The 13,273-nt window shown below is 39.9% G+C and overlaps 2 protein-coding genes across 2 annotated transcripts; both read right to left on the bottom strand.

Moving 5' to 3' along the window:
- Positions 1-980: 980 nt before the first annotated feature.
- Positions 981-2,520, bottom strand: LOC129725346 (uncharacterized). The gene is made up of 4 exons (XM_055681040.1): positions 2,153-2,520; positions 1,855-2,100; positions 1,556-1,794; positions 981-1,490 (listed from the first exon to the last, which is right to left on the bottom strand). The coding sequence occupies exons 1-4, from the start codon at positions 2,495-2,497 to the stop codon at positions 1,115-1,117; spliced, it is 1,206 nt and encodes a 401-aa protein (XP_055537015.1). The 5' UTR covers positions 2,498-2,520; the 3' UTR covers positions 981-1,114.
- A 316-nt stretch (positions 2,521-2,836) lies between these two features.
- Positions 2,837-4,820, bottom strand: LOC129723782 (uncharacterized). The gene is made up of 4 exons (XM_055678200.1): positions 4,237-4,820; positions 3,939-4,166; positions 3,586-3,875; positions 2,837-3,527 (listed from the first exon to the last, which is right to left on the bottom strand). Exons 1-4 carry the CDS (start codon positions 4,615-4,617, stop codon positions 2,837-2,839), a joined length of 1,590 nt encoding a protein of 529 aa, XP_055534175.1. The 5' UTR covers positions 4,618-4,820.
- Positions 4,821-13,273: the final 8,453 nt, after the last annotated feature.

Raw genomic sequence — 13,273 nt, 5'->3', positions numbered from 1 at the left:
TCGGATTTTTCCATACAGCCTAGGCCTTCGAAAACAATAATGTTCTCGCCTACACTCTGAAAATCCAAAATTCTCAAAGATCGTGGAGAGCCTTTATTTTCAGATAATGCATTTGAGATAGGATTCAATTGACAACTTTTTGCTATATTTCTTTCCTGTATAATTCTAAACTATATTTCGAGAGCAGGTTTGTGCAAGTTTCAATTCGTGAAAAAACTTGATGCTGATTCATAAATCTAGGTCCTGCGATTTCTGAAAATAAAGCGAATGAGTAGAACCGCATTAACCCTCTAGTGCCCAATACCGCCATTTGGCGGGCTTCAGTCGAAGTTTTGAAAAGCTTCAATATGTACTTAAAAAGTGTTTATAATGATTCATAGAGATTTTACCGAAGCCCGTTGAAAAATTAACTTGGGCACTAGAGGGTTAAACTAACATACATGTTTGCTGTTCTAGTATGAAATCAGCATCATTGTTATCTATTACTGTTTCCCCCAGCGTAAAATTTGAAATCCGTGTTAAAACCGCGAAAACTCTAAGTTCCACGTTTACAGCGAAAACAAACAAGATAAAAAATTCAACTTTGAAAGTCCTGGTCCGATCGGATTTTAGACTAAGCGGTTGGTTCCTATAGTTTATAGAATAGTTTCATAGTTTCATAAGATAAGGGAAACAATTTCGAAAAAATATAAGCTATAACGTTATTGAAACGAAAGCTCGCGAAAACCAACTGGCAAAAAGCTATAACCTAGAGACTATGAACTATTTATATTATGACCAATCAACTATGAACATAGAAACTAATGCTTGAGTGTACACTCGGCATAGCTGCTTAACTATAAATTGCTTGTAAAAGTTATGAGTAATAACTTAGTTTATAGTTTAGTTTTCTATCCAAAAACCTCCTATTTCAGTCCGTGTGGCGGCACCTTATTAATCTAAAGAGTAAAAAGCTACTTTTCATTGTTTTATCGACTCGTGTTTTATTGGGGATAGCAACGATGATGTAGTAAAACTTTCAATCTACATCGAAGGATATGAAATGATAACACCTGTCATACTAACAGTCATAATAACAAACATTCACTGATCAACTTCTGCGAGCATCACGGCGTTACCCGCTTGTCAACAGCGAACCAAGCAGGCCATTTACAGTGTCCACGATTTTTTGCACAGATGGATAGGCACCCCCTAGGGCATTGTTAACTACTCCGATGGTCTGATCCAGACCGGTCAAATTCAGCAGCCTCAACAATTCTGACATTTGTTGGTTTACAATAATGATCGTGTTGTTGACACTTTCGGCTCGGGTTTTTGGGCATGTTTGTGGCATCGGAACAGCTATCGGGAAGAAATTCGTTTGATTTGTGATGGTGACTGGCCCTAACAGGGAACACGACGTTCCATTGCAGTTCATGCGGATGAAAGGAATACAGGTGCTGTTCATTCGATCGAAGAGCTGACCATCTGGGCATTGATGTAGGTTAAGCCTGGAATTGAAAAGTTAGCTTTAGTTTAGAAACACTAGGCTACAACTAGCAAGCGTGGGACTTACTCTCCGTCAGAGCAACTGTAAAATCGAGACCGATCTCTTGGGTCCGGCTTGAATCCATCGAAATCACAGCGATCACCGCCGGTTAGCAGAATAGATAGCTTCTTCAGTAGTGGAAATGTTCCATTACCACATTGATTGTCCACGTCATCTCGATCTAATTGGATGATCGCTCCGAATAGATCGAGGTTCTCCACACTATCCGTGACGCTCAAAAGCTGACTATCAGTCAATGGGCAAGTCTAAAATTTTTGTTATAACTGTGAGTTAGATGAATCAAACAGTGTACGAAAAAAACCTACCACCACTGGAGCAAGAGGAACTTCAAGAATTATTTTCTTAGGATTACATCCTTTCGCAATCAAATATTTCACAAAAGAATCTGGCACGAGATGGTTCGTTTGTGGAGATATACTGATAAGATCGACCTCAGTGTTAAGAGTATCAATAATCACCGGATCAAGAGCGGTGTTATCAATTTTAACAATCACCAAATAGCCATAACCTATTTCCTTTCGAAGCAATCGCAAAACTCCATTATAAGCAACCTGCAATGTTACCATCAGTAGAACAAAATAAGTTAGAAATAAATAAACATACCTGATCATAGCCGTGCTTTATTGGATCACACCGCAGATCCACTCCGCGGAATGTGCTCTTCTTCAACTGCTGCTGAATAATAGAGACAAATGCGGTCCGACCTTCACCGGTGCCGATTAATTTTCCAAAATACTTACAACCAGTCTCACCACCATAGACGGAAAGCAAATTGTTTAAACCGTCGCAGTTGCTGATCCAGCCTTGAGCTCCCACATCTTTCAATGCTTCCACCGGGTAGACGCGATACACACACTCCTTCAGCACACTACAATCTCGAACTTTCGACGGATCATCAATTCGACAAATTAAAGGTTTATATTGCGCAACGACCCCCGTCGATTGCATCCAAGCAACCCACGCAAAAAAGAACGACACACGCCAACCGAAAGCGACCATTTTCTCGGACGCCTACTTGGACAATACTTTCAGCAAGTGAAAGCAATCAGGTAATGTCCTAAGCCACCTGCAGGTTAAAACTTTTTATAGCCTCAATTTAACGGTGAACATTCGATAAAGCACGCGTGTTGCAGTTTTTTGGGCACAAACCACCACAAGAGATAACCGCGGCACACCGAGTGAAATGTAAACATTTTTATTGTATTGTACTGTACTTATTGTACTTATTGTATTGTATTGTACTAACAAATCGTGTTAGTTGAATAACCTACAAACTATGATTCTTTCTTATCCTAAACCGCCAAGCAAACCACCCACCCCAGGTACATCTCCACCTCCTACCCCGGGTAGACTGCTACCACCACCACCGCCCAGGCCACCAAGCAAACCACTGAGATCCAGCCCTAGCAGATTCTTCAGTAATGTTATCACAACATCGAGGAGACTTTCCAGAAGACCCATCTTTTTCTGCATTTCGTCCATCTTGCCCATGGTGTCGTTCATAGCTTGGTTACCCAGCAGAAGACCGGACAGCAACTGGTTTACCGAATCAACGACATTCTTCAATGGTGGATAGACGTTCTTAAGCGCATCATTCACAACACCTATCGTTTTCTCCAGATCGGTGTCATTCAGAAGTTTCAACAGCTCGGAGGTTTGATTGTTGACCATAATAATGGTTGTCGTATTGACATTCCCGTTTCCATTGGAACCGTTAGTACCATTATTACCATTATTGCCATTATTACCGTTGTTGTTTCCATTGTTACCGTTGTTTCCATTGTTGTTCCCGTTATTTCCGCCACAGTTTCCGGGAAAGGGAAACGGATAAGGGATCGGAATAGGAATGTTTTTTCCAACATTTACTGCACCCACCAGAGTACATGCGGTTTGATTGCAGTTTACCTGGACAACGGGTTGACAACTGCTGCTGCACAAATCGAACGACATTCCTTTGGGGCACTGGAATTGGTTTTGCCTGTAAATGAAGTTATTTTTAATGGTTGTAGTCTCGCTCAGATTGTTCACCAACTTACATTCCGTTGTTGCAGGAACAAAAACGGGAACAGTCCCGAGTGTCGCGAGCATATCCGCTGAAACTGCAGCGACCATTTTTGACACACGGCGACACAGGTCGAATTGTGCACGCTTCCAATCTGGAAGCCAGTTTGTTGAGCAACGGGAAACATCCCATGCCGCAGACTCCAGCCACATCATCTCGATCAAGCTGGATTGTAGCACCTAGCAGACCCTGGCCGTCGATCACAGTAACGGCGGTATCAATCACCGAAAATAGGTTGTTTACACCAGTATCAAGTGGGCAACTCTGGAGTTAGAATTAAGCTTTAACTATAAGAAGAATTGAACAGACGGACTTAACACAATTTACCAGCACAAGAGGCAGCGACACTTCCAAAACAATTTTCTGGCTGCTCACTCCTAGCGCGACCAGAGCTTGGACGGAGGAACCATCTAGTAGGACATTAATCAGATCAGCAGCCGTGTTTAGCGCGGTCACCAGACATTGTTCTATGGTGGTGGTCCGTACAGTCACCGATATCACGTATCCTCCACCGATTTGATCACGCAGCAGTTGAATAAAATTAGCGTAATCTTTCTGAAATTGCAAACGACTGTTTATTGATCTGTGTCACAATTCACTAGCACTATTTTTCCCTAACAATTACCTGCGAAACTTGTGGATGCCCTGGGTCACATTGTAAATCTAATCCCCGGAAGCCACTTTTCTGCAGCTGGGTCTTAATCGTATCCACAAGGGTCTGTTTACCGTTTTGAGTTTTGATCAGATTTCCAAAATAACTACACGAACTGGCACCACCATATAACGCAAACAGCTTATTTTGAGGGCCTAGTCTATCCACGCTGCTAACAAAATCCTGTGTCAACTCCACTGGGTACACTTCATACAGACAATTCAGCAGTACATTGGAATTCTTCTGCACTATCGACGGATCCTTAATTCTACACACAATACCAGGCCGGATGCCGACACATAAATCCACTACCCCCAGCAATAATAGCACCGAAAGTACGCTACTCGACAACATGATCGCGCTCTATTCGTTTATCTTGGACATAATCCCGTTCAATAACTAGAAGGCTACCGGGAACGCGAACTGTTTTTATAGACCATGTTGAACGGTTCGTGCTTCAGTGGCAGCACCGTACTGTGACGACTGTCCAGATAAGGATAATTGTTACAATTTGACCTATCTACGGAGCAGCCCTGATCTACCAGAAATTTCAACACCTCACGCAACCCACGTGCCTATGTGTACGGAAAGAAAAAAATAACATTTTTCATTAATGAACTTATCACAACGGTTCGACTGCTCGTTGAACAGTTGCTGTAAACAAACCGAACATTTCGTACCCGTTCCGCATTTCCAAGCAGATTAGAAACAATTTCAAATTGCTATAATAACTTGAGATGTGGTAGAATTTTAGCATTTTTGTGGTGGCTATTAGCGCTGATGATTCCTAGGCGTCCTACATTATTTTCTCTGTTTATATTGGAATTGATATTTTATTAAACAGTTGAAAGTGCGGGGACGGCTCAATACATGGTCGTCAGGAGTCGTCTGAAAAAAATGGCTAGAAAAGCTTTTCTTTTTCATAAGAGTGCCGATTGATTTGTCTATCTAAAAAACTAGCTTGGAAAAAATCCGAGATGACCATTTAATAACACTTTTGGTTTTCGAAAAAAAATCAGTGTAGGATAACAAAATTAGTTTTTTCATATGGAAATAGATAATTTCCTAAAAACCACCCATTGACAACATTTCTTTAACTCTCGTCAATGCGGTACTTCCAGGGGACAAAAAAAAGTTGTTTTTAAAAAAAAAGTTTTCTTAAAATGCCCACTTCAAATTGTTTAGAAAATTTTTGGGCAACTAGATTGTCTATCTAAAAAATTATTTTGAAAAAGACTGACCAATTTGTTTACAATATTTTTTGACGTGGGACACGTCTTTGTTTACTATACTGGGATGCATTCTGTAAAATTGGAAATGAAACGGGCAAATGTTGCGTCAGATTTCAAACGCTAATAACAGCATAATCACATGATGGATAATAATAACCACTATGTTGTTGGATAGATAAAATGTATAACAATTTTGTAATGTGTTAATTATCACTCTAATTTCATTGCTAAGCGGTAAAATTGATAATAATTTAAATAACAAATTTACGCGAATAATGAACCAATTACATACAGGCATTCCTAGCACAGACGACGTGAATGGACACCATCCGTTCCCTGTGATATTCCCTGTATCAATTTCGAAATAAAAATTGACAGAGTCTCCCCGTCCCAATAGGTCAATTTATTTTTGCTTCCATGAGCTTAGACTAATATGATGTCTCGAAGGTAAAAGTTTTCCTAAAAGTTTGAAACAATACCCATCCTTGAACACCGGATAGTATCGGAAGAGTAAATTCCTAAATATATACATTTATAGAAGGGTAAGAACCTGCGAATGCTTGTGATTTTTTAGTTGATTTAGTAAGATTCGTACAAAATCTCTTTTTACATTTCAGAATTGTTAGATGATATATTATTATTCTAAGCTTTACCATAATAAACGTATATTTCCTGTCTTCGTAATACAGCGAATGTAGTTGCAGGCAAATGAAACAATTGTCAAGCAAAAAATAAAAATGTAATTGTGGATTTCTACGTTTTTTTGCTGGAACTTGTTAGGAATTTTGTTCAAAATATTTTCTTATGTTTTCCAATTGATGAACCTTTGTTAGGGCTTCCATATTATTTTGAAAGTAAGATCCATACTATAGATTTGATTTAGTTAGAGTTAAATAAGACAAAACCATTCATTATGATAACGTAAGCATTATTGGATTTGGTTTTTGAGGATATAGAGATAATTCTGACTTTGACGCATTATGAGAAATTCTTGGTGCTTCTTCAACAAGCACGATATGCTTGTGCCTTGTTAAATACATATTTTTTTGCACAAAAAAAATACTAAAGGCATAATATCGCCAAATATAAATGATCTTTCTTCGAGTGTTGTTGAATATATTCCAAAAATTGATTTCCAGAGGAGGCTGAAAATAAACACATTGATTCTGTCTGCAGACTCTGTATATTTTGTAACAAAAAATCCCCTAATTACAGTGTTTAGTCCCACGTCACCAATTCATACAACCCTAGGGCTGTATACCTTGTAGTATTTGTTTTTAAAATGAATTTTCTTTCAGTAAAAGATCTCAAATTTAATTTTGTCAATATTTTTAAATGAAAGTTCACACACTATTTTAAAAGTAATCCATTGACAACTTTTTTTTATCCCCTGCCATTGTTCAGATATATTGATTATGAAAAAAATGCAAAAAAAAATTCAAGTTGCTATGGGTAGTATGACCTACATACCCACAAAGTTTCATTGAATTCCGAGAGGGTCCTGCCAGTCCCTCAATCGAGTTGGCGTGGAATCCTTCGTAAACAATAGGGTATAGTTGTCTTTAATGGACCACTTGGTAGCGTAGCTGCAAATTTTGCAAGAAAAAGTGTAAATATCTAAACTGAATTAAGTATTACATTATGTATAAACATGAAGTAACATGTACCAGTATTATTTCCACCCTTAATTGGGCCACTATTTTTTTTCAATATTTTATGGTTTTTCTAGTAGAATTTATTGCTTATCTTTTAAAGACACTATGATCCCACCCGTTTATCGAAAATCTGATTATTTTCGCTCGGAAAGTGTGATGTCAGTACAGTTTTTGGTAAAGCCATTTCCTATGAAAACGTTAATGAACCATGGCCTACCAGGTAGCTGTTTTTAAAAGACATTTTTTGCAGCTTTAATGAAGTATATTATAGTAAACGTCTGTTGCGACATTTCTAACGAAGAACATTATTGAAGTTGTCAAAGCATAAATCAAAATAAGTATATTTATAATGTGTTATTTGGTGCAAGAAGTTCAGGTGGTCCACTAAAGGAAGTATTCTATATTAAGCAGATCTACCCTACATTGACCCACAGTGCTTTTCATAAATTCATTGGACATGAATATGAGTCATTCCATATCAAGTGTGCACAGCTCATGTCAACGATATAATCAGAAGGATTGACTACAAGATTCTACACTCATGAGGACCAAGAGCTCGTCGAGTAGTCTTTTTCAGTATCCATGCCTCATGGCCATAGAGGGCAACCGGGAGAAACAGTGTTTTATAGAGTGCTAGTTTTGTGCGGGTTTGCAGGTTGCGGGATCTTAGCTTGTTATGCAGTCTGTAGAAGGTCCTGTTCTCGGTCGCTATCCGCCTCTCTACCTTACGGCTACAACGTCACCAATGTAACCAGGTAAATAAATTGTTTGGCTACTTCGAATGTATCCCCATCTATCACCACTACCACGCTCTCTACCAGCCACCATGTACCTCGCTTTGGTAGATTTTATGACAAGCCCAATTCTCGTAGCTTTCTTTTCGAGGCCCTTTTTCACCACTCTACGGTCAATACCAATGATATCGATATCGACCGCAAAACCTAGGAGCATGTGAGACTTCGTCATGATTGTGCCACTTCTCTGCACACCAACCCTATCGATCTCACCGATATGTCACCGGTTACCCTGACGCTTAATGTGGCTCGAATCAGGCTAATTAGTTTTGTTGGAAAACTATGCTCCATGCAAACCAGGCGGTGGCCTTTTTTTGTAGATCAGGCATATGAGACCCTCCAACCAGTCCGAGGGCAATTCTTCATCAGCCCACACTTTCAGCATGGTCCGTGCCATTAATTCAACTGTTCGCTCCTGACTTTGTCAATCCTGCTTCTTTCGACGCCTCTGTCTTCCTCTTCGTTCAACGGCACACGAAAATGTTGTTTCGAACGCCTGGCCACCTCTGATTTATCGGTAATCAGGTTCCCCTCCGTATCGTTGCACAGCCGAGACGTTTCGGCTCTTGATTCTGGTAATCTTTTTGTAAGAGCTCCTCGCGAACAGCGCTCCGCCTCCGAAAGAACACGCTCTCAATTCTGACGTTTCTTCCGGCGATCTTTTCAGCGGCTCTAGCTGCTCGATATCTCCCCACGCTCTGACGTGTCACAGCCGTAGCTAACATGTGACCTCATCCTCCGCTCGCTGGCTCTCAGCGTCATGCCACTCGTTGGGCTTGGTTGTCGCAGCTGTACCCAATACTTCTCGCGCTGTGGTGCTGATCGTACTGTAAATAAGTTTTCACCGTTCGTTCAGGTCCCCTTCAATTTGCTCATTGATTTCAATACGTTGGAAAATCGGGCGCGAATCTTGGATATCATAAGATAGTGATCCGAGTCAATGTTCGTTCTTCTGAACGACTTCACACCTGTAACGCCTAAAAACTGCCGATCATCGAACATGGTCGATCTGAGAGCAATATTCCGGCCCGCAAAATAAGTGTCAGATGGCCTTGCCTCTGGGTCAAGCAAAATTGATAACCCTCGGGCCATTATCGCTTGTAGAAGAGTGATAGCTTCCTCTATCAATTACGGGGCGTCTTCGGGAAGTCTTCCTGCGCATTTGCTTCTCCAATGACGATTCTGATGTTATTTCCTGGGCACTCACTGTAAGTCTTCTCAAGGAGATCATAAAATTCCTCCTTCTCGCCCAGAGAGACGCCGAGACACTCACCGTTAAGGCAACTGTCATCAAAACGGATAACGGCATTGCAAAATTATACAGCTCGCCCGTTTTGAAGTTGACAGTTGCCTTAACGATGAGTGTCTTGTCATTTCTCTAATATACAGGTTCCCTAGTTTATCATTAGTCGGAGCGTACTATTGACTATGGAGGATCGAAGCAACCTGCGACCGCGAGTGGACGTAAAAAAGTTTTCGCGTACAAATTTTTGCTCAAATCTTTAGAATATGCCAATTTTTTTCAATTGGGTTGTTTAGCTATTCACGGATTTCCAATTTTTATATATCATCTGAAAGAGTGTAATTTTCTGAGCAAAACGTGATTTTTTAAAACTTTATATCATTATTGTTCGATTTTAAAATGAAGAATAAAAATTCGCTCTAAATCGCTACAATGACAGTTGGTATATGGGCGAACTGTCATTGTAGCGATTTCGAGTAAATTTCGAGTAGTTTTAGATCGTGATTTAAAAAGCGAAGGACAACGATAGAAAATTTTTTTAAATCACGTTTTATTTAGAAAATGCATATCTTTCAGGTGATATAGCTAAACAACCCAATTCTGAACAGTGTCTTCCGTTTTTCGACCATCCTAAGCAGCGTCAATTCATTGGCTTCATTGTGGTGTAACGTGTCAACCAGGGTAGTAGAACAAAGCAATAAACTTGTCATTTTTCGTTGGTTGTATGGACAATCTGCGAACTGCAGTGTTTTAACAAATAAGTGATTTAACACCCTGCAAATGGTCTCATTTATGTCGAATTCATTTTTACGGCAGGACTATCCCGTCCCGGACTACGCTTTGCAGCTGAAAAAAAAAACACTTTCCGAGCAGTTGCAATGGTGTGCGTAATACCAGAGGTAACTGTCACTTTTGTTTTGGTCATTATCGCCATTGTCTTTTATCGCATTTGTGCTACTGTACGAAAAATTTGCCAATTTACTGAAAAATGACAAAATAACAAAATAGAATAAATAAAATTCAACCTGATGTTTGACACGCGAAGAACGATAATCAAAGCAAACCGATTTTGACACATTTTTTTTTTATTTTGACATATACGTGTGAATGTGTTGGTGTCTTCAAAACTGCACTCTGTTTCTTGCGCGGACTATCCGGGACAGAAAAAGGGTAGTCCGGGATAGTCCGGAAAATGTAAAAAAAAAACAGTGATAGGACAAAGTGTAGTCTGCGGGGTAGCTACACCGCAAAAATGAAAACGACATTAGTCGTTTTACCTGTTTTCCTGTATCGCAAGAACACTACTGAAACGGAGAAACAGTCACGGCAAACGCTAAATAAGAAGATCAATCGTCTGCTTCCGATTTCATCCATTCGGCTCTCGGGGAGTGAATTTGCGGATTGCAATGCGACGCCTTTTCGACTTGCCGAATTGTCGTTATTTTGTTTTTTTTTCTTGCTTCCTTGGTGAGAGAGAGAGAACGTACGCGAGAATCAATCAATTTTTAAAAGTGAACCAATCGTTTCGTATTGGAGGAAATGGATGTTCGGATTATAAAACCCCTTCTCGTTTCAGAGAACATGCTTTAAGGGCATCTTCAGCGGTGGTCTATTTTTGAAACAAATTTATACTAGATTTACACCAGCGAAACCTGAATACAACTAGCTAATATAGACCAACTTTTCGTTCTCCGCACCGGTGTTGTATTTCTTGTTGTTTTAAACCGCTGACATCTGTCACACTGTCAACAATTCAATACCCCATGCTATCAGTTAATGAGACTTGTTATAGTAAAAAACACTCAATATTTAACAAACGGAAATTCGATAATTTTAACGCACATTAAACGATTACTTTGACAAGACACTTTATATCCACAAAACTTTATGGATTTGACGGTTTGACCCAAGCGTCAATGACATTTCGCAGGATGGATTGGTATGATCTAAAATTTCTGCTACAAGTAGGGTTTCGGAGGATAGCGTGAAATATTTGATCGCGTAGGTCACATACTGCCAGTTATGCTTCAAGCTTAAAAGGAGCAGTCATTGTCATTTGTGTTGCGGCTCATCTAACCCGCAAAGTCGAAAAATACGAAAAACGAAACATAACGTCCCAGCGATCATTTAGTTTTGTTCAAGCTACTCGAAACGAAATGCGCAATGTCACCCCAGCATTTTGAACGTTTTCAGTTCAGTGTCTTCTAGGAACATTTTTCTGGCCTCTTAAGTTCTCCTCTAGTCCCAATACCATTGAGGCGACGGTTATGGTCTTTCAGAATTCCCACTTTTGCTGGTCGGTTTCCTTGATGCCAAAAACGACAAACCTGTTCATATTCTGCTTCAGAAAAGCCACAAAAATGAATTGTGAGTTGTCATAAAAAATCGTTGTTTTGTTTATTCCCCAACACTCGCGCAAAACGCTTATATGGAAATAACCAAAAATGAGGTATTCAATTGAAATATGACATTTTACCCACCTATTGGCAGCGTACAAAGGGTTTTAGAACGATCTATTTCTTGTTCCAAAAAGTGAAAAAAATAGACCAAAACGTATACCAGTTTCAAATTTTTTCAATTTAGATCTGGTATAAAACAAAATTTACACCACCGGTGCAGCAGGGAATTTGAGTTTGTTCCAAAAGAAATAGAACAAAACAATGATTTGGACCACCGCTGAAGATGCCCTAACCGTTGCGATCGTTGTACTGCCACTAGTCAATATCGCCGTGGTGGTGGTGTATTGATCGGTGTGAAATCTGAATTAAAGAGCACATCTGTTACGCTAACAGGAGACGATGCACTGGAACAAACAGCTGTTAGCATTGAGCTCGTGAATAGCAAGACAATAGCAACAGCTCAATTTACCAACCTCCAAACTCGAATCCTGTACTTTACGAGGCACACTCGGCTTGTATTCAGCAGCTGACTTCACTCACTAAAGACGATGATAGAATATTTGTGCTGGGTGATTATAATCTGTCAAATCTATGCTGTATATATGACGACGACTTACACTGCTATTTACCGACAAATGCTTCGTCCGAGCCTGAATTGACACTGGTAGAATGTATGTTGCTCACTGGATTGCAGCAACAGAACCGCTTTGTTAATGTCAATGGCAGGCTGCTCGATTTGGTGTTTACCAATAGTGCAGCTTGGCAGATATTTTTGAACCACCGAGACCCTAACTGACCATTGACCGACATCATAAACCGATTGTGCTAAGATTAGGTGTTGAGCACAATTTTATTGATGAGGAAATAGAGCGGCTCGATTTTAATCAATGTGATTTCACTGTGTTGAATCAGAGCATGCAACAAATAGACTGGAATCGATTAATGACGGTAGGATCAGTTGATGGAGCCATTGATATTTTTTACTGCGAATTGTTTAGAGTTTTCCGGACGAATATACCGTTGAAAAGAACTAAACGAAAACTAAAACTGCACACAAATAGGCCATGGTGGAACGCAAATATTCGGAATTTTCGAAACCGGCTTCGGAAAGCTAGAAAACGGTATTTCAAACACAGGTATGAATCACTGAAAACTGAAATGCGTGGAATAGAGGCCCAGTACAACTCTTTGAACGCAAGATGTTTTCGTGATTACATTCATCGCATTGAAAATGACGTTAAAGCTGACCCTCAATCGTTTTGTAAATACATCAACAATCGGAAATCAACGAAAGGAATACCTCAGAACACTCGTTACCAGGGAGTGAGTGCCCCTACGTCACTGGATTCTGCGAATATGTTCGCGTCTTTCTTTCAGAGTGTGACAAGTAATAACTCACCACCTTTGACTGGAACATACTTGTGCAGTATTCCGCAGTTCGATTTAAATTTGCCTCGGATGAACTTTTCGCCCAATGATGTTCTGCTCAAACTTCTATCCATCGACGAAAGGCCCTGGACCCGATCAATTGCCACCATTCGTTGTCAAAAACTGTGCAAGTGCTCTAGCCTTGCCTGTAAGTATACTCTTCAACCGTTCTTTAAGAGAAAAACGCTGCCACCGTTTGGAAATCCGCTTCGATCATACCGATTCATAAATCAGGTTCGCTCAACGATATAGAAAATTA

The sequence above is a fragment of the Wyeomyia smithii genome, chromosome 2, assembly GCF_029784165.1.
Source record: "Wyeomyia smithii strain HCP4-BCI-WySm-NY-G18 chromosome 2, ASM2978416v1, whole genome shotgun sequence".
Taxonomy (NCBI): Eukaryota; Metazoa; Arthropoda; class Insecta; order Diptera; family Culicidae; genus Wyeomyia; species Wyeomyia smithii.
This window is presented reverse-complemented; position numbering and strand designations above follow the sequence as displayed.